A 13,309-nucleotide genomic window follows, 5' to 3' on the forward strand; every position below is an offset into this window, starting at 1 on the left:
ACTTCGACTTCATAAAAACACTTGCAACTCGGTCAGTGTATAAGCACCGTAATCGTTACGTGCTCTACTAGACTTACGAAATATTTTTCTATGGTCACTTGTTATGTCTGTTCCCACACAATTGTGTAATGGTGTGTGATCTTTGTTTGTAGGCCGGTTATTATTGCCGGCCGTATATGGATCTGAAAAGATTTACTATTTATAACCACTAAATGTCTACCTGTCTCACCTTAACACCGTTATAAAGATGTCCAAAAAATCGTAGATTTATGTATGAGAAAAAAACACTGTAGAATACCATATACCTAATATGAACTCTCTTGTATTCCTCTAGATATCACTAGCATCAATATGAGATTATGCGACAGTAAAATTTAACATAGATTATTTGGAGCTTTAATATAAAATGTAAGACATACTTGATCTATTAGTTAAGCTTACTATATACTATTTAGTGTGAAATAATTATTACCGTGACACAGGGTGAATTAACTTATACCAATTAAAAATTAAGACTAATTGACACTACAGTCATACTAACGATACTTATTTTTTATTTCAGATGGCGCACAGCGTGCAGCTCGCCTGCTTCCTGGTATTCCTGGCAGGGTCCTCAGCGGAGAAGGACCAGTCCAGATGGTCCCGCCAGATCAGCTCGTACACCGCAGACATCAGCGACTGGGTACCGCTACCAGGCCCAGTGCAAAGAGAACAACCCCAGATAAAACGACAAATCGCTGAACCGAGGATACTCTCTGAGCCTTTTCCTGGATTCGCGAGACCAACCGGCTTCAGTCAAGATACCTTCCCGTCTAGGATGTTCATCAACTCGCCAGCGAATCGCCAATTATACCTCCAGTCTGTCCCCTCTGCCCCTCAGAACTTCCTTACTGATCAAGGCTTCGGACAGAGCATCAGATTTGGCTTGGCACAACCCAACATGCCGATAAATAATGTCTTCGTTGCTCCTCAATACAATTTTGACACAGTCCCATTATTTAAATCAAAACCTACCCCTATACCAACAACCCAGATCAAATTTGATAATATCCCCTCAATACCCATTCAAAATCAACATCTAGCCCCTCAATCGAAGCCGTTCATTCAATCCCAGAAAACGAAGCCAGAACTACCGAAGTTTGTCGATGGATATCGTATTGAAAACATTACCAGAGACACCTTCAATACTAAGAAACAGTCTATTCCGAAAATCAAGTTCGAAAATTATGAGAAGACGCATCATGAGCCTATTCCTCAAAGCAAAGCAAAAGTCGAAAGAGAAGAAGTACAGCTACTATACGTTCCACTAGAATCGCTAAACAGAGGTCAGTTCAACTTCAGGAACCCTGGGACTACGTCGCAGCTCGTCAACACGGAACTGTTCTCTAATGCTAGACCCAATCCACTGAAACAAAATCTAGCGGCTGAATTCCAAAATCCACCTGAAAACTATAAACCAACGCAACAGCATTATCCGACCTACAATAGTCAGTTGAACGAGTTTGAACAGGCGCCCAAATTCATGACGTTGCCGACACCCATCGTGACAATTCCTACAACGACTCCGAGACCAAAGAAGCTTAAACCACATCAACCTCCGTTGGCCATATTCTTAACCCAAGAAGCGAAGAAAACTGACCAAATTAAAGTTGGAGACGTCTTGTACTCTTTGAAGAACGCCAACACAGTCGCAGTTCTAGACTCTGTCAATCCTATTAATGCTCCTAAAGTATTTATTGGACCTAACTCTTTGACGCCTCCAGAGAACTACGTTAAGTTTGAATTACCTTACTTATCAAATATTGAACACAGCGACAAGAAACTTCGTCAACTACCGTTCTTCGTTGCACCCCTAAGCTACAATACACCACAAGGATTCGCGAAAATACCATTCCCGTCTCCACATGTAGGATCAGTAGTCATCAACTCCCAAATAAGGGAAACAAGTCCGCCAGTACAGCCTTCTACAAACGCTGATGTTATCCCTAATTCGTACACAGCACCTCCGCAATACAAGCCTAAAATTGTAACCCAAAAACCAAGATTCAGCTATTACAGTACGGTTACCCCGAAACCGAATATCCCAAGCAAGCACGAGCCAAACTATTATTCCTTCGAACCACAGACAGTGAGTACTTTAAGACCAGTGAAAGAACCTGAAACCAGCATTAGTACATCACCACCGAAGAGTGGATCTTATTTCTTGAACAACGTTGGTAACCCGTACGGTCCCTCTCAATATGTTAACTTCCCACAAGAGAATGACTACAGGACACCTGATTACAACCTCTACAAAACGTCGGAAACCACGACCACAAGAACAACGACTCCTTCTACAACGACCAAACCACCTTCCACGTACCCAAGTCAGTTATTGGAGACCCATAATCCATACTCTATCAACCAAGCGTTCCACTTTAGTACTCCAGTAGACTACCAAAACTTCTTCGATGAATACAAAGAAACTTACGCAACTTCCAAACCTGGACCACAAGTGCCCATTCAACAGTCAACTTCCCCGCAGCAACCAACAGAAAAATCTTATGAAGTAGTACCCGAAAAACCAACATCTACCCATAGCCAGCCTTCACCAACTCCTGTTCCAAATTACACGCCAGAAATCCATTACGAATCCGAAATTCAACATTCAAGATATCCTACGTATAACACAAACGAATATACCACGAAAAGCGAACCGACTCCTCAATTTGAACCTAGCAGTCCTGTGATTTCGAATGAAAATAACAATTATCAATTTTCGAATGAAAATAATAATTATCAACCTGAGCCACCAGTAATATCCGAACACATCAGTCAACCTGAAGACAACGTCGGGCCACCTCCGGAAAGCAATACAAATTCTGACAATCGACCACCTATATACGAGAACTTGACTGAACCGTCAGTTAGCGGACCTGAAACCATCCCTGAGGAACAAACGTCCAAAGCGCCCTACGACTACAATCAGTACGAAACCGTATTTACAGAAGAAAAAGAACCGTCGTCTACAAGCACTACCACTTCGACAACTACTCGAAGACCACCACTAAGGAGCAGAGGACGCCCTCGATACTCCACAACAAAGTCTGACTACGACGAATACAGCACAAGAAGCCCAGTTACACGAAGACCCTTAAGAGAAAGAAGGCCCTTACCTCCTAGACCTAAATATGAACCCAACAAAATTACAACTGAAAAAGCAACTAGGAAACCATTCGACTCCAGCGAAAGCACTACGAGGTCATACAGAACTAGAAGCAGAGGAAGGGTTCACTACAAACCGTCGGAAGCGGATGACACTTACGACAAAAGGAACAAGCAAAATAGCAAAGAAGCGGATTTAGCTTACCAAAGAGACGTTCTTCACCAAAACTACCCAGTGACTCTAATGGAACGTATGAGTACTGTTGATATTGAAGCTATAACTGAACCGACATTAAAAGCTTCCTCGACCAATAACTTAGACAGTACAAATCCTTACGACACGGACAACGCATACAGTAACGATCAACTATCCATAACTCAAAATACACAAGTTTACGGCGAAACTAAACAGGACACGCCGGAGTACTCAAAAACGGAAACCGAGCCAGAAGAAACTTACGTGCCCAGAGTAAACCCAACTCATTCAGAAGATTACATCTATCATTCAAGAAGCAGTGCCGCACCCGTTGATGCTTTTTCATCATATGATGAAACTAAAGAAGAACAGGACAATTACTCCAAGCAAACAACACCGTTGCCTAAAACCGAAAATTTGGAAGACAGTTCGCCAACAAAATTAACGTACACTAGCTCAGAACATGATCACAGTTTTACTTCAGATAATGGTGAGACTCCCACAGTTAAAAACGAGGAAGAAACAGCCATTCCCGAAGTTCAAGATACAAATATTCCCAATCAAGAGGTTAACGAAGAACAAGAGGAACCAGAAGAAAACATCGTACATACAACTCCATCTTACAACAGAGTACGAGTACGACCTGGTGTCATAAGACAATATCACCAGGCTTCATCTACAGAGTCATCTAGAACCAAAAATGACAGACGAAAATCTGCACAAGCGATCACTTACAGGCCAGCGTTCGACAGACGTCGAACAACTATGCGCATTGACGAAATACAAGCCGATTTAAAGACAAAGCAAGTTCTCATTCACCCTGAAACTCAAGACGTGCATCCTGTATATAAACCAGATCCTACAACAGAATCTTCCGCACCGCCAGCAACACAAGATTCTGCGTCCAAACGTGGTCAATTCCGCAGACGACGACCAACGTACACACATACGACCACCACAGAAGCATCGAGTACTAAAAAATCGTACGAACTCAAAAACAGATTCCGAGGTCGACGCCCCACCACCGAGAAACCCACGGAAAAGCCCGAAGTCCAAACAGACGTATCCACATCGACAACTAAAAGTAACATATACAACAGATATAGTCACAGGCCAAGATTATCAGAGAGGTTCCAAAAGAAAACTGAATCGACTGACGAAACAGATCAAGAATCTAACTATTCATTGCACAGACCCAAATACGCGGTACCAGATTCGGATCACTGGTCTCCCAAGTTCTCTTCAGACTCCTTCAAACCCTACAATCCCAATGATGTATCGGAAACATCAAAGTCTGCCACGACAGACCAAAAATCTAATAACGATGATCTAGATATCATAACCGCAAAGAATGAATACGACGACATATTGATATCAGTGACACCTGCGACTAACAATAAAGCGAGCAAGATTCCAGACATCCCACCAACGCTCGAAGCTTTAGTAGAACAAAGTAAAATAACAAAAAGTGAATCCGGTGACGCTATGTCTACCTTTGAAACTATGTTAGAAGAGGTGATGAAAAGTTTAGATGAACAAGATCAAGACGAATACACTAAGAATGTTATGAAGCATAAGGGAGGCGAAATTGGAGAAATACCACCGGAAAAGATTATTTCATCTGGCGAAAGTTATTCGTTTAAGTCTACAACACCATTACACGAAGAACCGACCACAAATCAACCTAACGGCAATGAATCTTCGCATGGCGTCAGTGAGGTAAGAAAAACTTACTTAAGCTCATTTGAATACGAGTATCAATCGATAAATAAATATTAGGGTCTGAAAGTTAGTTAACTTAGATTTTAGCTAATCGTAGTTTCTTTTATAATTACAGGAAGACGCAACCCGCAAAAGCCGACGCCGTGGGTTTTGGAAGAAAGTTAAAGTTCGCCCCGTAACAGAATCCATCGAGGTGGCCGAATCACAATACTACCATAACACTGTGAATCGACTCGGCCAAAACGTGGAATCTAAAGGTACATATGGGAAATCTGATAAAAACGACAAACCCAGAGTCACCACTTACAAACCAAGTCATGAGTTCATGAAAAACTTGTTTGAGAATGAGGATTCTTCATTGGACATTTTAGTCAGCCATATGGAAATACCAAAAATAAATAGTCCAGACCATGGAAGCAAATCAGAAAGCCTCATAAAGACTCAAGAAGAAACTACAAAAAGAACATTAGAAAAAATGACAACGTTGTTTGATGTTAACCCAGGGGACATGGATTTGGGCACAGGCTCGCCAGATCCAACTCTGGAAGACGAAATGTATTTCAGCGAACCTACCGAAGCAACGATTAACGAATCGAGTGTCTCAGTAGACAGATCGGATGGATTTAGCCTGATGGACTACTTATTCGGAGTTACATCAAGTGATGAAACAGAATTGGAAGGCAGCAATAAAACTGACGAAATATCTAAAAGAGAATCAGAGATCACTACCAAAAGCGTGGAAATAGAAACAACGACAGAACAGAAACCAAAAATAGTCACAACTGAAAGTACTTATATACCAGAAGAAATAACAGCTGAGTTAACAGCAGTTGAGTATGAGACAACAGAATCAGAATCGAAGAAAGCATTTACAGAAAATGTGAAACAAGAGAGTACAGAAAATCCAATTGTAAAGGTGGAATCCTCGTCAATATCATCTTTTATAGACCCAGCTAATGTTGTAAGTACATCGATGTCTACAGAAGTGTCTCATGAAACAGAAATCTGTTTTAGAGGCAAATGCATTAAAACAAACAAAGATGTGTTATAAAGTGATGAAGTCATAATGTGTGGTGCTAAAGACTTGTGTTCATAGATTCGTAGATTATGTGTGAGAAGGACTATGATTTATTTGTAATATAGAGCTTCAAAAATGTGCCAGATCTTTGAAGCAACTAAGAATGTAACCTCTGTATTTATTAGTTAGCATAGGTGCCAATGATTGATGATGAAATCTTGTAAATTGTAAACCTCTTTACTTGATTTCACCTCGTGCCTATTTATAGAATTTAAGAATTGATACGTATAAGGTTAGTGGTCGCTTAATTAAAAAACACCGTGTAATATATAACATTAATTGTAACACTTAATTATTTCCACGAATATTGTTATGGTTAATCATTGTAGGTAGTCTGTAAATTAAGATTTTTACTTTTGTAAAATATAATTTCGACTGAAAATATTATGGCATTCCAATTAAAAATCTTAGTTTTGTTATAAATAAACCAGTATTTGAATAATAAATATTTGATTGTTAATACATCTATACAAATAACAATATTCACCCCACCCAAAGTCTGAATATGTAATTTAAATAAATTATCTTCATTTTAAGACAAAATAAATGTCTGCTGTACGACTTGTAATAAACAGAAAATAAAATAATATAGTGCATTTTTATTTCCTTTCCCACCATACACATGAAACTAAAATAATTGGCTTAAAGTCCATGAATTAGCGAATTGAAATGTGAAGTGAAAATGATAAATAAAATACGGCCACACTCGCCTGTCAAAACTGTCAATGTCATACCAGCCTTACCGGCGTCAAATCTAGGTTATATTTACGTTTACATTTTTCAAAACAAATCCAATTAACTTCGAAAATGGACGTGGAAACGAAAATAAAAGAGGACATGCGAGCCCTCGGTTGTAACAGTGACACTAAAATAACTTTAGCCTACCATTTATATACACATTTGGTGGATGAAAAGTTGATGTACGATACTGAATACTGCTTTAACAAGGATGTTAATACGTTGTATGTCGTGGCGAGACCTAGTAAACACGCGAAAATGAACATATACGTCCCTATTCCCACCAGTTTCGATGTAACAATGGAGTTTATTAACAAATTACAAACAAACTTATGTACTGTCGAGACCGGACCAACGATAAACTTGGCGTTCATTGAAGGAGACTTCACGATAGTCATATATTCGTTCACTAAGGGCTTGGTAGACCGTCTCGCCGCGGAAAAGATCACCGAACAAAGAACTAGGGAAGCTAGACGATCTTTCATAAATAGTGAACTAAAAAAGAGTAAGGAGAAAATAATAAATGAAGCTTTGAACGGAGGATTTGTTGAAGACTATGACTGTCAAGGTTCGAGTCGTGTATGAACATTAATAGACTGTTTTTATTGTATTCTGAGTGTATTTAATGTATTTGATCAGTGTGGCGGAGGAGACACCATACCAGTCTGATATGCAGGGTTACAGGTTCGATCCCCAGTCAGACAAATATCTGAACTATAATTTAAATTTTTATTCTGGATCTGAATGTTTGTGTATTCATGTACATATGTATATATATGAATATGGCACCCAAGACACGGGAATTCTAGTGTAGGGCTATGAGTGTAGAAAGCATCTTTATTGTGTATATAATGTACATATTTGTAATTTACGTTAACAAAAATATTGTTAAAAGGAACCTACAGCTCTAAGGCTGCAAAAAATATTCTCAAAAGTCTATGAAATCTGATAATTCATACTTACGTAGCGTGTTGGGCTATGGTTTAAATTCTTTTCACTCTGAGAGGAAACTTGTGCACAGCAGAAAGACAGTAATGAGTTGGCAAAGACAACATGTATTAATAGGAATTTAATTAAAAATAATAAATATTTTTAGTGATATAAATTAAAAATGTAACAGGATTAAAAAAAGTAGTTACTTATACAGCCTGCAAACCAGAACACAGCAGCACTTAACACTGCTGTTATTAGACAGGAATAGGTGTTGAGTGGTGCTTCCGAGGTTGAACCACAAAGGATTCTATCACTTTCAGGTAGCATCATCAGAACATGTTCGTTTGCCACTTCTAAGTTCTAATAGATCTAACAGATCATTACAGAAATAGAATTATATAAACGATAACAATTAATTATAATATGTAAGTGTATATTACATGTAGCATTATTTAATTTCTTTTTTTTTATAATATAGAAGTAGCAGATGACCATGCAATCCCCCTCATGGTAAGCGGCTACTACCATCCATAGACATCTGTAATCAATACCAGATGAGATTACATATTCCTACCTGAGGTCAGCCACAGATTCACCGCTAACTCTAAAGACTAAGCCGGAACGCCTTCGAAAATTATATCTCCCTTACCGCACCTTTAGCACTGCTGTTTTTAGGCAGAAATAGCTGTGGCGATGGTGCTACTGGAGTTGAACATCAAAGGGTTCTACCACCTTCAATATCAATAATAGAAATAATATCTATATTTTACTTTAGGAATAACTTATTTATATTTAACGGCTTATGTTCTGAGCTGCTGTGAGTTGTGACTAAACATCAGTAATATAATGTTATATGATAAAAGAAGCAACATTTGGTCTAAAGGTTTTTTTTCTACATAAATGTTTGATATGTTTGTTTTATAACTATTTGAATATTTTAATTTATATTTATGCAATTTAATAAAGTATAAGATACTGCTGGTGTTTTATTATTATTTCATTATTTTTGTTATTTATATTATATATAAATTATATAATCATTTTCCTTAAAACTACCCTATTATATGCTGACAATTTATGTCGCTTTACAAAATAAAAACATGTAATTTTCAACTTTATAATAATAATAATAACTAGTTGTTATTCTACATAACGTTTTTTTTTTAATAAAAGGAACATAATATAATTCCATATTTAAATATGAATAATAAATTTATATACGCATTATGTTCTACTCAACACAAGATGGCGTTGTATAAGTTAACATTTATTTTATACCATACACGACTTATCACAGTTTTTAGCCTTTGACAACAGATTTTTTTATAAAGAATAAATAATGAAAAATATACATGATTATTATGTACTTGTATACTTAAAATAACGAGATTTTATCTCTTTCAAACCAATAAGTTTGAAATCACGAAACAAAACACGAAAACTTAAAGTTCTGTGTTAGAAATAATAATCATTTAATATACAAAAAGAGAAGTAACTAATTATAATATAAAGTAAGCACATTTCTCACAATAATCATACATATTTTGATTACTTCTTACAAAAGAGAATATTTAAAAAAAATGACAAAAACGAAACCTGAACCTGACTACTCATTACTCAATAGTGTGCGTTTTTGACTTCTCTAATCGATCGTGTGTTTATGCCTTATTTTACAAAGTAGGTACTTAAAGGTACCAAAGACAATATAGACTATAGTTTTCTTGAGATTCCGGATTTTGGTTCATTTTTAATTTCAGAAACTTGTTTGCTGAATTTGTGTGTGAAATACTGTGAAGTTTTGCGAAAATTAGATTGCTAGACGTGTAATAAACGCTTCTTAAAGTAATTTAGCTAGAAAGTGAAATTTGTGTGAAGAAAAGAAGACCGTCTCGAAAAGTAAGTAGGTACTAAAAAGTTTTTCTAAGTTACTTATAAACGTTTTAAATACAAATTGGAAATTTGTTTCTTTTTTAAAATGTTATCCTAAGTAAATGGCGTTTTTATTTATTGTAGCAAAACGGCCTATTCCTATTCATTATTATTATTACGGTTGAAGCAAGCAAAAAAATAATTTATACCTATTGTGTATGTATGCGGCGCAAAACATTTTTTGTGATGTTTAATCTTACGAAAATCTTTGTTACGAAATATTTCTATTTACATCTAAAACTAAAATTAATAAATAAATCAGTATTCAATATACATAAAGTTCCTAGTTGAAAAGTTTTAATTATTTTGCTAACATTATCATTAGATATAAAAAAACTACTATAGTATGCGTATAATATATAGTGAAAGAAATGTGTAATAGAGTACTAGTAGCGACATCTAATGACAATACTCGAAATTAGAGAGTCAACTAAGTCAATCATAAAACGAAATAGTACACAGCTTAATCGATAGATGGCGTTTTATACAGATATTAAAAATACAATATTACATTGATTTGTTTGTTCAATGCAACGATATAAAACATCAATTTAACATAATAATGTAATAAATACATCAATAAAATTAATTTTATAATAAGTAAAATTGTTTGTTTATGTTTATTACATTTGAAAATCAAATGAAAATTTAAGCAAAATATAAAATAATACTTTCATTGGAAATTTCTATTGATACTCAATGAAGCATTTATGTTATTTTTCTAAAATGAACAAATAAATCACAATTGATATGTGTTCCGTAATTTCGGCAGTTTACACAACTGTCAGGATGGCCGAGCGGTCTAAGGCGCCAGACTCAAGGTTACCTTGCCTACTCAGTAGGTCCGAGCTGTTCTGGTCCTCTCTGAGGGCGTGGGTTCGAATCCCACTTCTGACAAAATCTTTTTGATATTTTTTTTATATATAATCACTTTTATAAATATGTAATAAATAATTATGTTTATAAACATATTTTTCCATTCAAGTTATGAATAAAATTATATTTTGTGTAATTACATTTTTAATTTTTGAATAATATGGCTATAGTGCAGGTAAAGGATATGTATAAACAAATTTATTATCAGGTACCTATAAAACTATTAGTATTTATTTGTATATCACAGAATTACTAAATTTAAAATTAAAACAATTTTATTTGTAATAAATTAATTATTTAACAAATTTGTATGACAAAAGAATGAGTTGGATTTACTGTTAGGAAAATTGGAATGTTTCATCATGTCCCGTATGGTCTAGTGGCTAGGATACCTGGCTTTCACCCAGGAGGCTCGGGTTCGATTCCCGGTACGGGAACTTTTCGGCAGCGACCGGACGTTTTTTATCTATGAATGAAATGATTGTTTATTATTTTCAATATGGTCTTTTTTATTTATGAGATTTGATTTATTATTGTTTTATGATTGAAGAGCATGCATTCCAGCTGATGGTACATATACTGCCAGCCATGGATATCTGCAACCAATTTCATATAGAACAATGTCATATATATGTCACCCTTCTATTAAAACGCAAAAACTGCTTAATGCTACAAAACATAAGCTATTAGCATCACTTGCTTTCAGAAATTATATAAAATCTTACTTCAGCAATATTTTCTTTGCTTATAAAAACAAATTGTTTGCTTTCACATAAACTTTATATTTTTCGCTATTTTATAATAATATGCTTCGCTTGAATATTTACTGAAATATTTGAAGTAAGTTAATATTATTAATGCTTTTTACCCTTCAAATTACTTTTCTCACATGGTTTGTACTGCTTTGCCTTAACTCTCATTACAAAAAAAACTGTCAATAAAATAATATAGTACTGGTACTAAATAGTCATATAACTGCTTACTTAATGTGTATTTAAGTTAAACCTATCTGTTATTTTATTCTCAGATTTTTTAAATTAGCCGGAATGGAAAACATTTAAAGATTGCAATATAATATTATCTATGCTTACTGCTTATGCTTATCATTGATTGAGGGTGACTCATATAATAATATGGCGACCATATTAGACTTCAATGCAACACACCTGTTCTACATAGAGTGGTATAGTCCGCATAAAACTACTAGTCCGCTCTGAATATAGAAATGAATTGCGTCACCATAGTAAATTGTATGACTTCACCTGCTCGCAACAACTTCAGAGCGGACTAGCATTTTGGCGCGGACTATAACTACTTACCATTAAATGGACCACATAGATCCTTTGCTATTTCAGTCATATTCAACTGTACATCTTTAAATATTTAAAAATATTTCAATAACACCAATTTTTTTATCTGTTATTTTTACAATATATTTCTAGAAATATCTGTATACAGTAACTTCACAACAAATTTTCTTAAACGTTTAAAAAGATGAAATTATAATACAGAAAGCGAAGTTGAAATGATTACATAATTTGAGATTATTTCACAACGCCTCCGTGGCGCAATCGGCTAGCGCGTTCGGCTGTTAACCGAAAGGTTGGTGGTTCGAGCCCACCCGGGGGCGGATTTTTTTAACTCTCAAATATGAATTTCTTTCTTAAATTTTTTGTAATTTTGTTACTTTTGTTTTTTGTTATAACATTTTGTTATTTAGTAATTTTGTTACTTGCCAAAGTAACAAAAACAGTTTTTTTAATTAAATATATTATCAATATATTGATAGGTACTGATATTTAATTGTGTTCCCCAAAAATATGTTATTTATTTATTACTAAATAATAAAAATAGGATTACATATATTAAAATATTCTAAACCGTAAAAATACTAATTAAACAAGAATTTAAACAAATTTGAATTTTCTCCATAATATTAAAAACTTTAAAAGTTTGTATTTATAACAATTAAAAACGTGTTCTTACTTTAAAAATATGAATTACAATTTACATTTGTTTTGTTGAATTTCCTTTTTATAAAAAAAGTTTACGCGAATTTTATTTACGTTATTAAAATAAATTGTATTTGTATAAATTATTATTTGATTGTAATTGTTTTAAGTAATATTTATTCAATGAATTAAAAGAAAACAAATATAGATACCGTCGAAAATAAATTAGTTTATGCAATTTTGATCACTTCAACTACATTTTTTTTATTATATACTATATTTTTATTAATCGATATTAAAAAAAAAACTAGTGTTACACAAATGTTTTTACAATTCGATAATAATCTTTTTTAAATTTAATTTATGAAAATAATTAGATATCTTGTATTAATCTCAATAAATTATATTTTAATTAGGTTCACAATTTAAAATCGGTTTACCTAATTCATAGCTTGTATTATATATCATGTATATTGTATTGTTCGCCTTGTCATGATATATTATGGACTTATTTGAAAAAAATAACACTTTTTGACTGATATTTTACTATTATGATTTGTTATAGTTATTGAGTATAAATGTAAACTGTAAATGTTTTATTTTATTTAATATAATATATACTTTAAAACTATATACGTATTACTTATGATTCTGCACGCTACATGAACATTAATGAAGTCAAAATATTACATATTCCGCCGTGCACCTAAAGTATACAATTTTCTTACATACTACCTACAT

At 34.3% G+C, this 13,309-nt stretch overlaps 2 protein-coding genes and 3 non-coding genes across 5 annotated transcripts in view; all 5 read left to right on the forward strand.

Annotated features, from left to right (window-relative positions):
* LOC140755118 (uncharacterized) overlaps positions 1 to 6,727 on the forward strand; it is a 53,662-nt gene extending 46,935 nt beyond the window's left edge. Inside the window, exons 2-3 of the mRNA XM_073090319.1 lie at positions 563 to 5,059; positions 5,178 to 6,727. Of these exons, the coding sequence (XP_072946420.1) occupies positions 563 to 5,059; positions 5,178 to 6,113 (5,433 nt within the window). The 3' untranslated portion in view covers positions 6,114 to 6,727. The remainder of the gene's footprint in view (positions 1 to 562; positions 5,060 to 5,177) is intronic.
* A 122-nt stretch (positions 6,728 to 6,849) lies between these two features.
* On the forward strand, positions 6,850 to 8,009 carry LOC140755119 (uncharacterized). Its single transcript, XM_073090321.1, has one exon. It carries the CDS (start codon positions 6,948 to 6,950, stop codon positions 7,461 to 7,463), a length of 516 nt encoding a protein of 171 aa, XP_072946422.1. The 5' UTR covers positions 6,850 to 6,947; the 3' UTR covers positions 7,464 to 8,009.
* A 2,514-nt stretch (positions 8,010 to 10,523) lies between these two features.
* Positions 10,524 to 10,637, forward strand: TRNAL-CAA (transfer RNA leucine (anticodon CAA)). Its single transcript has 2 exons — positions 10,524 to 10,561; positions 10,593 to 10,637. It is a non-coding gene; the product is annotated as a tRNA-Leu (tRNA).
* A 344-nt stretch (positions 10,638 to 10,981) lies between these two features.
* Positions 10,982 to 11,053, forward strand: TRNAE-UUC (transfer RNA glutamic acid (anticodon UUC)). The gene has a single exon. It is a non-coding gene; the product is annotated as a tRNA-Glu (tRNA).
* Positions 11,054 to 12,172: 1,119 nt separating this feature from the next.
* TRNAN-GUU (transfer RNA asparagine (anticodon GUU)) lies at positions 12,173 to 12,246 on the forward strand. Its single transcript has one exon. It is a non-coding gene; the product is annotated as a tRNA-Asn (tRNA).
* Positions 12,247 to 13,309: the final 1,063 nt, after the last annotated feature.

Source organism: Epargyreus clarus, unplaced genomic scaffold (genome assembly GCF_041222505.1).
Source record: "Epargyreus clarus isolate Ecla_fem2 unplaced genomic scaffold, WU_Ecla_fem_2.2 ptg000032l, whole genome shotgun sequence".
Classification (NCBI taxonomy): Eukaryota; Metazoa; Arthropoda; class Insecta; order Lepidoptera; family Hesperiidae; genus Epargyreus; species Epargyreus clarus.